Source organism: Lampris incognitus, chromosome 17, assembly GCF_029633865.1.
Source record: "Lampris incognitus isolate fLamInc1 chromosome 17, fLamInc1.hap2, whole genome shotgun sequence".
Classification (NCBI taxonomy): Eukaryota; Metazoa; Chordata; class Actinopteri; order Lampriformes; family Lampridae; genus Lampris; species Lampris incognitus.
The window spans coordinates 22,089,964-22,104,681 of NC_079227.1; the positions used below are offsets into that span (position 1 = coordinate 22,089,964).

The 14,718-nt window shown below is 43.6% G+C and overlaps 1 protein-coding gene and 1 non-coding gene across 2 annotated transcripts in view; one reads left to right on the plus strand and one right to left on the minus strand.

The window, feature by feature from the left end:
• LOC130127523 (glutamate receptor ionotropic, NMDA 2C-like) overlaps nt 1-14,718 on the plus strand; it is a 69,463-nt gene that overhangs the window by 47,794 nt on the left and 6,951 nt on the right. Inside the window, exons 12-14 of the mRNA XM_056297189.1 lie at nt 10,313-10,473; nt 10,835-11,022; nt 11,812-12,044. Of these exons, the coding sequence (XP_056153164.1) occupies nt 10,313-10,473; nt 10,835-11,022; nt 11,812-12,044 (582 nt within the window). The remainder of the gene's footprint in view (nt 1-10,312; nt 10,474-10,834; nt 11,023-11,811; nt 12,045-14,718) is intronic.
• Nucleotides 950-1,022, minus strand: trnar-ccu (transfer RNA arginine (anticodon CCU)). Its single transcript has one exon. It is a non-coding gene; the product is annotated as a tRNA-Arg (tRNA).

The following is a 14,718-nucleotide window of genomic DNA, read 5'->3' on the forward strand; positions in this document are numbered from 1 at the left end:
TATGGGAGAGCTGGCGTTGGATCGGCTGAAAGAGCTTATGGCCCTTTCCAGAGCTGTATGGACCTGCCCGGAGCTGTACCTGAGAGAAAACAGCGAGGCGGTCTGGCGGTGGTCTCTCCTAGCGTCAACTGTGCAGTGTTTTTGTCTGTGTCTGCGTTGTCGTGTGGCGTGCGAGGGACGTGTGTCGAGGGTGTGAGGGTGTCTGGCTGGGAGGGCTGGCGTTGGATCGGCTGGGAGAGCTTGGTCTGCTTCGTCCGATGGCCCCAGGGACCGCGGCCCCTGCCTGGAGCTGTGCCCAAGGAGGAGGCACCAAGGGCGGTCTGGCAGGGTGCAGAGGCAGGTAGGGCTAGGCTGGCTGCTAGTCCATCCAGACCAGCACTTCTGACAGTCATCCTGGCTGGAGTTCGTTCTCTGGACAGAGGAATTTTTTTTGGACTGCGTTGCAGAGTGGACTGTGTTGTTAACTGTTTGTTTTTGTTTTTTTGGGGTTTTTTTTCTTTCTTTTCTCTTTTTTGTTTTTGATGGTGTCATTTTCGGGAAATTTTGGATGTGTTTTTTGTGTTACTCTGCCATGGGCTGGGGGAAACAAAATTTTGTTTGTGTATGCAGGTATGTCTAAGAAATTACAATAAATTGTTCCTAATTCCTGGTGTGTTGGTTTGAATCTTCTTCTTTCGGCTTCTTCCCTGTTTCTCAGGGGTCGCCTCAGCGGATTTTATAGTTTCCATCAGTACCCTTTGAGGGTACAGCACCAATGGTGGTCGTTGTTAACCCGGGCCTCGACCGATCCGGTATGGTCTTGTCAATCTGCATAATGATTTGGCAAAATTTTACGTGGGATGTCCTTCCTGACACAACCACTAACCCTATGGATGGGGGCACAGGTAAAGCGCTGGATGCCATCCCAGTATTTATGGACTTGCGCCCATGGCTGTTGACAAAAATGTTTCACCCCAGATGGGACTCGAACCCACAATCCCTGGCTTAGGAGGCCAGTGCCTTATCCATTAGGCCACTGGGGCTAATGAGCTTGAACAAAGTTGTAAAATTTTATATACATATATATCACGAAACAAGCTTGTTCTGCCATTTAACAACTTTGAGCTATAAAAAGTATATCTTTGCTCCTGAATTGTTGAGCTCTTTTTTCTACATCAAAGGTTTCATTGCATCATCCTGTAGATAGATATATATATATATATATATATATATATATAACTTTGTTAAAAGAAACACTCAATGGTAGGGAAAGTGCTCAACAAATAAGGAGCAAAATAATCCAGTGAGTCAAGTAAATACTTTATGAGACAGTACAAGCCTGTTTCATGCCATAAGCATGAAACAGCCATAAGCTGATAATTGCTTATGGCATGAAACAGGCTTGTACTATCTCATAAAGAATTTACTTGACTCACTGGATCTTATATATATATATATATGTGTGTGTGTGTGTGTGTGTGTATATGTGTGTGTGTATATATGTGTATATATATATGTAGCATTTTTTTTGGAAACCATCAATAGTGTTGATAAAAGTGCTCAACAGATGAGGAGCAGAATATCAAGATAGATGTAGGTAAAAAACTTTTAATACATAGCAGTACAAGCTTGTTTCGTGTGTCGCGCTGTTAGTGCGTGATGGATGAAACAAGCTTGTACTGCTATGTATTAAATGTTTTTTCCTACATCTATCTTGATGTGTGTGTGTGTGTGTGTGTGTTCGTGCGTGCGCGTGTGTGCAAACTCAAAGTTTGCTGCAGGTACACCTATGTCAGATGCATGCAAAAATCATACCTGCTGGCTTATGCAGAGATCACTCACTTCAGAGGCAAGATGCATTGTATTTTCTTCCAAACAGGACAAAGTATGCGTTTTGGTAGAGGGTGTTAAATAGTTAAAAATTAACCATTTGTGGCAGAATGGGAAAGCTGTTGCTTTTGGGGTGGATTTTCTAAGTGAGAAGGGATAAGGGCTTTAAAAACCTATTTCACCCTGTTATAGAAACAAGATAATTGAACAGAACCCGATATGCACTTTTTTAACACTAGAACGACTGGGATTTCACTCCTACCTAAAATGATCATGGGGCATCAAAACGATGGCCGGTTTTTAAACTATATTCTGTCAAGATAAATACCCAAATGAGATATTAATGTACTGCATATGTTAGTATGTCAGTTAGGAAACGACTGACTCCAAAATTAACATTTTAACAACTATAATACTATTTTTAAACAATTTAAAATTCAGAGGGACATGGTCAAACTTGAATAGCAAAATTGAAAAAGTGAGAATATTACCCGAAAATCAAAATGGAAAACACATATTGCCAATCTAACAAACGTAACAAGGCCCATAAAACGTGAACTGTAAAAAAAAGAACTGAAAATAACTATTGAAACTACTAGAATGTCCATGGGCCATCAGAATGACCGCCCACGGTCTTTAAACGCTATATTCTGTCAAGATAATTACCCAATTGAGATATTAATGTATTGCATATGTTAGTATTTCTGTTAAGAAATGACTGACACCATATTTAACATTTTAACAACTTTAATACTATTTTTCAAACAATTTAAAATTGTCGCTGTCCAACGCCTGTAAATACTGCAACACCTCAGTGGTAGTCATGGTGCGTCTGAAACGGCATCTGTAACCAGACATGTTGGCTATAATCAAAAATCAAGTTTAGACTAGTACTCTGCACTGGAGAACGCTAGTTTTTTTTTTGTTGCTAGGACAGAACAATGAACTGTCTGCGACCAACACACGTCATAAATAGTGACATGACGTGCACGATCATGTGCAAATTACAAGCCATCTTTTTGACGGCTCATGGCCATTTTAGGTAGATCTTATCATAACGTTTTTGTGCAATTGATCTAAAACTAATTTTAATGCAAATATACGTAATTTTAGGAGCATTCAGGGAGTGGCAGGTCTGTATCTTTTTTTTCTCTCACAAAGTTATTTAACTTTGAAAATTCAAAAGTGTCAAAATGATGGCCTTGGTCGTTCTAGTGTTAAATCTACGCATTTAGCAAAAAATGTATAAAGACCAAAAAAGGAATAAATATCAATGCATGATAAAAATATTTAATATATTTTGAAAGCAAAGTTTCAGTAAATGTCAGTGTTCTCTCCATAGCACAAGATGTGTTATTTCAAAGTGACTAGATCTATCTGCAGCCTGGCATGACTGCCTGAAATGACATTTTGAAGAACACCCATTTCAAACTCAGTGACTGTTCCAGGTTTTGCATGGCTAAGAAAAACTATCAACATAATCAGAATCAGAAATATTTTATTGATCCCCATGGGGAAATTGGGTTAAGTTAGAATTGCTCACATTCTACAAGAGAAAATATATATAAACATAAATTAAATGATAAGAAAAATATTGTAGCGACTGGGGGGAGGTGGTCACTCGGACTGTTGGCGGTTTTGCGCAGGAGGACTGCAATGACTGATGGGACTGTTAAAATTGTGTTTTAATGATGTTGTGGTTATTGTTGTGTTGTTTGCTTGGGGGTTAGACTTGGACTAAGCAGAAGACCGTTTACTGACTGACTGACCTGCCTGCAGGACTGTGACTCAGACTAATGTCGTCAGTTGTGACCTCGGGGGGGGGGGGGGATCATTGTGTAGTCAGTTCTGGCCGGTGTGTAAATCAGAATCATGTTTATTGGCCATGTAGGTTTGCACATACGAGGAATTTGACTCTGGTTTCGTGGTTCTCAGTGTACTTAACATAGAATAACAACAACACAACACAACAATCTTCAGATATATAGTCAAGTCAAGTCAATTTTATTTGTAAAGCCCAATATCACAAATTACAAATTTGCCTCAAGGGGCTTTACAGCAACACAACATCTTGCCCTTAGACCCTCGCATTGGATAAGGAACAACTCCCTAAAAAAATCCTTTAACAGGGAGAAAAAAAAATAGGAAGAAACCTCAGGGAGAGCAACAGAGGAAGGATCTCTCTCCCAAGACGGATAATGTGCAATGGATGTTGTGTTTACACAGTTTACAGAATACAACACTGAAAGAGGATAACAGAATTATAATGGAATTATTGACTTATACAGGTGAAATAAGAGGTGATAAAGTGCAATGGTGCAGAGAATATATCAGAGATGCTGAAATAGATGTTAGCAGGTTACTTGCATACATGCCTGACATACATGACATACATGACAGAGCGTACTAGTAGACATAAAATGTACAACACAGTACATACAAAATGGTTGGATTTATTTGAGAGTGTTAAGCGTTCATTTGAATGACAGCCCGTGGAAAGAAACTGTTTTTATATCTGGTTGTTTTGGGGTATAGTGCTCTGTAGCGCCTACCAGAGGGAAGGAGTTGGAACAGGTTGTGATGAGGGTGTGACAGGTCTGCAGTGATTGTTGCCTGAGTTCTGTTCCTGAGTCTGGAAGTGTATAAATCCTGAACTAAGGGCAGATTGGCACCAATGATTTTCTCTGCAGACTTAACTGTCTGTTGTAGTCTGTCCCTGTCCTGTTTGGTGGCCGATCAAAACCATACAGTGATGGATGTGCAGAGGAGAGACTTGATTATTGCAGTGTAGAAATGAATCAGCAGTTTCTGAGGCAGGTTGAATTTCTTGAGCTTGTGGAGAAAGTACATCCTCTACTGGGCCTTTTTGATGATTGTGTCAACGTTGGATGCCTACCTTAGGTCCTGGGAAATTGTAGAGCCCAGAAATCTGTTGGTTTTCACCAGAGATCCCATGCTGTTGAGTATGGTGAGGGAGGCAGTGTTGAGGGACTCCTCCTGAAGTCCACTGTCATCTCCACTGTTTTGAGGGTGTTCAGCTCCAAGTTTTTATGGCTGCACCAGAGGCCACCAAATAAAACAGCCGCTCCCAATCATGCGGTGTATGAGACAGGCGTTGCGATTAAAAAGAGATCTCTGCCTCTTGACTAATTTTTCCGTGCTGGCTCACCACACTGATGTCAGAAGTGAGATTGAGCTGAAGTATGGAGAGGGAGATCCAGAGACTGGAGTGGGATATTGAGCAGACCCATTGGCACTTGGAAAACCTGGCGTGGTAAATGATGGAGCTCACCAGAGATTGAAGTTTTCCAGCCCACCCTGATGGCTCCAGTGTACTGTGGCCCCATCGCTCCCAAGAAGCCAGGAGGGCAAATACAGGGGAATGCCTGCAGCCTGCCGCCACCGACCACTCCCTAGCGACCGGGAGGGCTGCTGTGCATGGAACACCAGCCAAGCCGCCCAAGTACAACGGGATGACACAGCTAGAGCCGTACCTCTTGCAAGTCCAATTAGCGGCATGGCACAGCGGGTGGAGCAACGAGGAAGCTGCCATCCACCTGGCTCTGGCGTTGGAGGGAAAGGCTTTGCAGGTGCTCCTTGACGTAGTCTCAGCAGAGCAGCGGGATCTCTAAGCCCTGACCATGGCGCTGGAGAGGCGATTTGGGCAATGACTCTTCACTGGCCAGAGCAGGGAGCAGCTAGCCAGCTGCCGCCGCCGCCACCAAGAAGGAGAGTGCCTCAGTGTCTTCACTGCAGATGTCCAGCTACATACCCAACATGGTTACCTGCAGTTCAACGCAGCCGCCAAAGAGGAGCTGGCCCTCCACACTTTCCTGTGGGGGCTTACGCCGATGTGGTTGCACCAGCATGTTCGCCTCGCCATGCCCAAGTCCCTCAGCGTGGCTCTCTGTGAAGCTGAATGGGCCGAGGTGGTATTCTTCATGCGGCTTACCCAGCAGAAGGCCCCTGCTGTCTGACCATATGTCAGGTTGGCTGACAACAATGAAGAGGAAGAGGTAGAAGAGGTCTACCCAGTTCGGCTTCCACCACAGCAGTCTCGGCGATTGCCTCCAACATCAAGGTGACATCCACGCCGGCCGACTGACTGCTATTACTGGTGTGACGAGCCTGATCACATAGCCTGTGACTGTCCAGCACTGGCGCCAAAAGCCATAGTCCACCAGCCAGTGGGGAAACAACGGCAGAGTGGCCTAGTGAGGGGACTGTCAAGCCAGTCTCCAGCCCCCCCTTCAAGGCCAATGCACACTGGTTGGCTGCCTAGGTCACACCAAAGGACTGTATCTGGACTGCCAACTCAACGGTCAATCTTGCCGGGCCCTGGTAGACACGGTGTCTACCATTTCCCTGGTGTGACCTGGTGTCCTCCTGGGCACCAGCGGGCCACTATCAGTGGCATGATCACCAACCCACACCCAGCTGATGAGGGCGACAGGAGAAAAGGCTGGCATGAGAGGGATGAAGTCACTGCAAGTCCGGGCTACAAGTTCTGGCTCGCGACCATCTAAGACCTGTGCATCATTGGCCTGGACCTAATGACCCGCTGGGGAGCCCATATTAACATGTAAGAGGCAACCATCACCTTCGGCACAAAGACTGTGGTCTCGCCGGGGGAGGAGTTGGCTCAGAGACTGGTGAGCCAGTTGCCGAGCAGCCGCCGCTCAGCAGGAACAGAGCCCCAGTGTGGCATTGGAGTGCCGCTATTGCCAGCTGCAAGAGGAATGGGGCCAGATGATGCCAACAATGTTGGCTGTCTAGACTGCCAGCAATGAGGAGAGGTGGATCCCATTAACCACGCAGCAACTGAGGCAGCAGCAGGAGGCAGACATGACCCTGGTGCTGGTGAGGGGCTGGCTGGAGATGGGGCGGCACGCCAAGTGGAAAGAGGTGTCAGCACTGGGGCCTGAGGTAAAGGACTACCACTCTCAATGGGACAGTTTTGAGCTCCACGATGGGTTGGCGTACCTCCGGGCAAGGGAATGACCTTCTGCAGTTATTCGTGCCCATGTGCTCCATTCCCAAGTTCTCCAGATGGTTCATGGCTTGGTGGAGGCAGGGCACTGCGGGAACGCCAAGACTCTCCACCACCTCAGAGGGCGGTTCTACTGGCCTGGCTGTCAACGAGACGTGGAGCTGCACAGTAGAAGCTGCACATGCACTACTGTGACTCCTTCACCTGCCGGGCCAGCAGAAGAGGGCCTATGACACACTCTGTTTTGGGTGGTCTATTCGCCAGCGGTGGCAACCTGGATATTTGGGGGACTATGCGTTGGGTGATGGGGTTGTTGAGGGCGACTGACCCCTCAGGTGGGGGCTATGTAGTGAGCGGGGGAGGCAGTTGCTCCAGCTGTCAGCAGTTCTGCCCTGGGGGAGCTCAATGGCTGATGGGACTGTTAGTGTTAAAATTGTGTTTTAATGATGTGCTCATGTTGTAGTTATTGTGTTGTTTGTTTGGCGGTTCGACTCGGATTAAGTAGAAGACTATTTACTGACTGACTGACTCTAGGACCGTGACTCAAGCTAATGTCGCCGGTTGTGACATGGGGGGGGGTGTCATTGTGTAGTCACGGTGTGTAAATAAAAGCGCACTCCCAGGGTCGTGCGGTGTATGGGACATAGGAGTTGCGATTAAAAAGAGATCTCTGCCTCTCGACTCATTCTTCCACGCCGGCTTGCTATAATATAAAAATAAGAGATATGTAAAAGTATGTGCATTATACTACAATCAGTAGCGGACCGTGCATTTCAAACCTAGGCCTTCGGTGAGACGTCACCTCCTCATAATTACCCAAAGACAGTCGTCATATCGCCATGCTACAATGTTTTAGTCACAAAAGTGTTTATCATCACCGTCATTTGACACTTTTCACTTTCACATCGTGTGGCGACATGGTGTAATGTACAGCCTTACTGGAAGTAATCCCGCTGGGCATATAAATATGCTATCAAGAAACTCAACAAACACATCCCAGCCGGGCTGGGCATAAAAACAATCAAACATTAAGCAAATCAAATCGCTGTACAAAAAATACATTTGACTCACCAGTGTTGTCTATTTGAAGACAAAATCCACTCTCCTTTCTTTCTGGATGAAACAGTCAATCACACGGTCATAGAGCACTTCTTTGACTTTTAAATAAGACAAGCCAGGTTTTGGAAGCCTGTGTAGTTCCATGACCCCTTCTCTGACGAGAAAAGCAAGCACGGCCCAGCAGTCAAGTTTTCTGCTTTGCTCGGATCCAGTGAGCCACGGGTACCTTTCGTAGGTGCTTGCCTGGAAATGCCGCACATATGTCTTCCCCGGTTGGGTCAGAGCCGCTAATTGTGGGGTTGATCTGCCCATCTCCACAATCCTTTTCTTTTACCCAAATGACTGTCTTGAAAATGGTGTGATTAATAAATCTGCCACCACACATTCACGAGTTCTCCTTGAGACATTATTCTCATTCACGGCTAGCTAGCTTAGCTAACTAAATCAAAAACACAAATGTTAGCTAACATTATCCACCAACTACCGCGACCTAGGCGCTGCTGCTGATTAGCTGAACAATCGGTCAGGTGGCTGTATGCAGCGAGGGTCCTATGACGCTGTGTAAGTATAAAAGAATACGCCCATCCGCTACACATCAAAATATGATTGGTTGAGTAATCTATCAATCCCGTATTAACGCCTAACTTATTTAGATAGCGGAGACCTTCACTCGAGATGCCGAAGGCGCTGGCAGGAGGAGTCTTCTCACACGGTTACAACAGAGGGAAAAAGCTGACTGGATGATTTTTTTTTTTGGCCGAGAGACTGCAAGCAGAGCCTCCCGAATTCGTATGTGTAGTCGAAATCGAAATGTAATGCGATATTAACAAATTGATTAGAAGATTGTATTGTATTTATGAAAGTGTTTTCCTTTTCTGTGGAGTCTTGGGCCTTCACCGAAGGCCTAGAGGGCCCTGACGGTTCGCCGCAGACTACAATATATAACAACAATATATATAGAAAAATAAATGTATAAAAATATGTGCAAAATACGAACACAGTACTCATGCAGTATAAATATGCACCAGAGTATCGCACCGTTGAAATATCTGTACCTGTTGTAGTCATCTGCTGCAAAAGGCAAAGAGCCTACCGGAAGATTTCCCAGTACTGATGTCGGTGCGTTGGCGTCATTTTTTTTTTTATTGCTTGCACCGTTCAACATCTGTTGGTAATCGGTGATAGTTTATGCTTACTCCCTCCTCTCTCTTCTTGCTGTAGTTGTCACATCCAGGCACGATACAATGAGAAGACGTGTTTTGTTTTTTGTTTTTGGTCGATAAAACCAATTCAATTCAAGTTATGTCGTTTAATGGTTTTCTGATAGAAGAGCGAAGATTCTAAGACGGCGTTCTTTGTAGACAGACCCGCGAGAAACGCTCGCCTCCACGAGCTGGGCGGGCTTTGGAAGGAGTTGGGTTTGGGTGTCAGAAGTTTGCGTGCAATTGCATCCTGGTACATGTAGGCACCGCCAGCGCGGCTCCGCGACCAGGACAACTCGGATTTCTGGGTCCATAGAGCACGTGCTGAGGAATTTATTGCTTCAACTGACTATATTTGCGCTCAAAACTGATTGGACATCCACATAAAAACCGACGAAATTTCCCTTTAAGCAACGCTGTGTCGTTTTTGAAGTGTGTGTGTGTGTGTGTGTGTGTGTGTGTGTGTGTGTGTGTGTGTGTGTGTGTGTGTGTGTGTGTGTGTGTGTGTGTGTGTGTGCTTCATCCCTCGGACGTGCGCAAGCCAGTTAGGCATCGGTGGAGTTGGCAGAATCGCCGATCCAGCTTTTGATTTCGAAGGTCGAACTCGAAAGCTCATTTCGATCAAGTTTAGATTTAGAATCGAAATCGTGACACCCTTAATATCGATGATGTACTATTACTCTGTTCCGATGTATCTGGTGGCAGTGGCGTAGCCAGGATTGCTTTTTGGGGTGGGCCTGCAGACAATAGGGCGGGCCAAAGTTGACCCGATTTAAATAGACATTTGACTGTCAATGTATAAGAAGTTAGAAGTTCGTTACTTTGTAACGTAATTTACGTAAATTACTTGGCTCTTAAATTTTCACTATTTTAACTGCCAGATAAAATAACATTTTAGCTAAATTATATTATTGTTATTTTAATGAGTTAGTGTTGAAGTTTAAAGTCAGGCAATTTAATTTTAGATTTAACAAAAAATGAAGCTTGCCGATTGGTCGAGCCTGCGTGTTGGCCCGCCTATAGCTACGCACCTGTCTGGTGGTGATGGGAGTTAGCGCTCAATTTGCATAGGCCTTTTTATCTTGTTATGAGTGTAATGGGGGGGGGGTCACAAATGTTTGAGATTGGTGCATGTGTGTCGGGCGTAATGTGATGACAGATGTCTTTTTCCAAGGTAAATTGAGTGATGATATTTGAATTTAAGTAGGTTGTGTTCTTGAAAGAAAACCTAAAACTTCTTCCTCCTCTACAGTTCCAGAAACCACATGAACATTACCCGCCTTTTCGCTTCGGCACGGTCCCCAATGGCAGCACGGAGAGAAACATCCGCAGTAACTACCCTGACATGCACACGCACATGGTCAAATACAACCAGAAGGGGGTGGAGGAAGCTCTCGACAGTCTCAAGATGGGGTAGGCAAAACCACGTTTTTGGGGTTGTGACCAAGTTGAGGCACTCCCCGTCAGTCTTAATAATCACAAGCTACGAGTGACAGACAGTCCAATGTCAGTTCCAGCTTGTTTGGAAATGAGAACGAGGCAATATCTTGTTTTCTTTTCGTTTTCTTTAACTTTATCCAAGAAGAGTCCCACTGCAAAATGCAAACTTTTTGTAGAAGCTCACATAGAATAAGTAGTTGAACAGAGACAGGGTGAAATAAATGGAGTGATAGAGATATGAAGAAACATATGTATTACAGTAAAGAGAAGAAAATGAGGGGGAAAAAGTTTTAATTTTCCCAAATGTTTTCTGCTGTTTTCCACCTGTTTGCAGCAAGCTAGATGCATTCATCTATGATGCTGCTGTTTTAAACTATATGGCTGGGAAGGATGAGGGCTGCAAACTTGTCACCATCGGTAGCGGGAAAGTGTTTGCAACCACTGGCTATGGCATTGCCCTGCAGAAGGACTCCCGGTGGAAACGACCCATTGACCTAGCTCTGCTGCAGTTCCTAGGCGATGGTGGGTGGCAACACATGTGGAAAAATCTAAAGATATGGGCCTAAATTCACAGCTGTGCACATGCACATACTCATGTTTTTTCTCTATATCATGCTTTCTCTTTTTCCCCACCACCTTTCTCAGTCTCAAAGACACACATACATACACACACATAAACATCGTATGTGAACCATCAAATTGGAGCCAACCTGGTTTGATGTGTGCAATATCATCAGGGGAGGGAAGCTTGCAGCGAAGAACTGATATCCTCCAGAACAGCAGGGAGTGTTAGGGGACATGATTATCTCCATTACACACACACACACACACACACACACACACACACACACACACACACACACACACACACACACACACACCAACATGCCTAAACACACCATGACCACTGTCAATGTGGAGTTAATATCCTCCCTCACAGCAGGAATTTCTAACACTCAATGCACACACATATACACTCTGGGGTTTTCATGATTATATAATACATTGTTTTCATATGTTTATAGAATCAGGCAGTATGGTGTGCTCCTTTAAAGGCTACTGGGTAAACCTCAACTCTTTATTCTAAAGAGTTGGAGACCTGGAGGAGTAGCTTATGTGTGAATGATAGCTAATGAATTTAAGTGACATGTGCAAATAATGTGTTTATATACTGTACATATCTTTTTCAACTGCATACACACACTTTTTTTTAATAAGCACACTGTTTTTATCAATCTGTCTTTCTGTTTATCCATCCGTTTCCTTTTTTCTTCTTCTCTTCTATTAATGCTCCTTAAATCTAATGTCTAGGAGACACCCAGCGCCTGGAGACAGTGTGGTTGTCAGGCATCTGCCAGAATGAGAAGAATGAGGTAATGAGCAGTAAGCTGGACATTGACAACATGGCGGGGGTCTTCTATATGCTGCTGGTGGCCATGGGCCTCAGTCTGCTGGTATTCGCTTGGGAACACTTGCTGTACTGGAAGTTACGACACTCCCTGCACAAGTCACACAAACTTGACTTCCTGTTGGCCATCAGCAGGGTAAGATTTTAAGACAGGGACATTTACTTTTTGTTCACTTATTTATTTATTTATTAAACAAGGGTCACGCACACAAACATTAATCTCAAAATGACAAGAGATTATTTATATCAGATTTAGTTAAAAGCTATTTTCCATCTGCAGTTCCTGGGCAGGTAGACACAGAACTATCACCAGACACTAAAAACATTCACTTACATGTAACACCATTACATAGTCTCTATCACGCTCACAATTATACAGACAAATCTACAAGCACACATCAACATATGAATACCAGCACATTCATCCAGCATAACTATAAAATTACAATTCATTGCAATTAAAAATCAGAATCATGGTCAAATTAATGTCGACATTGATGTCGTTGCTCAATATACTTTTTTTTTTCACCATGGGAAAAAGAATGAAAGGTTGTGCAAGTTTTAAGCTCATCTGGACACATATTGGAATGTTTAAGGCCGTAAATGAAAAAGCAGATTTGTCCAAAGGCAGTCTACCACAGAGGGATGCTAAAACTTGAGTTGAGAGCAGATCAAGAGATTCTGCTCATTAGCTCAAACAGAGCTAAATAAAGCTCTTCAGTGGTGGAGGAGCAGCATTGTGAATTTTCTTAAATGTCAATCAAACTTCTGAAAACAGAATCAAATTTTCAAAACTTAAGAGGCTGTTTGGACAATATGTTACAATGATGATGAATTAATAATTTCCCATCAAAAAAAATTTAAGGCTTGATTAAAAAGAATCCCAGTTGGTTTCAGAACAGTCTTACTAGCCTGGGACCAGCAAGATATACAATAATGAAAATGTGGAAAAAAATCATAGCGTACAAAAATGTTTTTGATGCTTCTGTTGTAAGCGAGTTCCTAATACATCTAAATTTAACAATGTTATAGTTCAATGTTTTACTCTTTTTAATATGGCTTTCAAAAGTCAAATTGGAATCCAAAATCAAACCTAAACATTTGACCTCACTAACGTTTGGATTGTTTGTCCATTAATACTAAGCTGTGGATACACGGTTTGTTTTCGTTTATTAGCAGAATAAATCGTAACTATTTTCTTTATATTTTAGATAAGACACGAGTCACTCAACCACTTAGCCACTTTATGTAGCATTAATGAGAGCTTAGCAGCCAGTTTGTTCAGCCTCTCGCCCATGAGGGTATACAACTGTCATCAGCATACACCTGAATATCCACATCCTCACAGATGGGAGATCATTGATGTATAAATTGAACAAGAGTGTCCCCAAAATTAAGCCTCGTGGCAATCAAATTGTGCATGATTTTATTGATGACAATTCATTATTTAAACGAAAACATTGTGAGCGACCAGATATATAAAACTTTACCCAATTCAGTGTACTAGCTGAAATTTTGAATTTGGACAATTTTGATAGAAGTATTAGATGAATCACTGTATCGAATGCTTTATGCAGGTCAAGAAACACGGCTCGTACCACCCCTCCTTTATCTAATTTAGACTTGATTAATTTCAAGAAGTAGCAAGATGCGGTCTGGGTAGAATAATTATCCCTAAATCCACACTGCATATGGTGGAGTAGATCTTTGCCTCCAGCCAAAAACACCACAGCCATGCGAGGCTAGGGTGCAACTAGTCGGAAGATCCGCTGATCAAAGTCACAGCTTCACAATGGCAAGATGCCGCTTCCGACAACACCCTGGACACCAAGCGAAGTTTAAACAACTTTGAGCCCACCGCTAGTTCACAGAATGAAGATGAAAGTTTACAGAACCTGCACTTATTCTTTTTAGGGAAACTTTGTAGTTTTAAGATGGCCGGTCCTTGTAACTTTTTATTCCTCTTTGACTGAATCTGTTGTAACATTTTCAATTATGATATCTTGGTTTGGCAATCGTAGTCTGACAAATAGAATCAATTTGTACTAAGTTTGTACTAACAGTGTCCCGATCTGTACCAAGCTCAATCCATCAGGAGCAGCAAAGCTATTTTGTTGGATACAAAGCATCCACTATCTAATGAAGCTGTTCAGCTCCCATCTATATGTAGATTTAGGTTTACCATGTACAAAACTAACAGGTCAAGGACTAGTTCACAAAATATGGATGTATCCTGAAAACCTTCACTCGGCATTTGCTGGTCAGTCGGCTGACCAGTTGGTTTGCTTGCTAGTTGGTTGGTTGTTCTCTTGTTTTGTTTTTTAGTAGGGTTGGACTATATGTCAAAAATCTCCTATCAGCAGTGGTGGGCTGTCAGGGCCATCAGGGCCTTCTCTGCTGGCCCTGTCAAAATCAAAATAATTTGTTTTTCATAGTTGAAGTGCGCCTGCAATGAGTCTGAATTAATTTTTTTGTTTTCTTGTGGGGCTGAGCAGGGATAGCCTGTCATCTTAACAGATCACAGCTAATTGGTATTGCTTAGTGGTATTGCTAGCCTTTCTTTGAAGCCAGAAGCTGCAAACTGATTACAATTTTGAGTGACTGTATCATCAGCCAATCAAATTTTGATGTGTAGTGACAGAATGCCTCAGGGACCCTGCAATGTATCGGTGCTAGCCTCTGGTGTCATCAACTTTGAGTTTGAGCCTTTGGCGGATTGTTAGCGAACTAAGCGCAGTGGCCACTGCATTCACAGCTACTGACCGTCTTGTTGCTGAGCTGCTTCATGTTTTTTTGCGAACCTGGTAGGT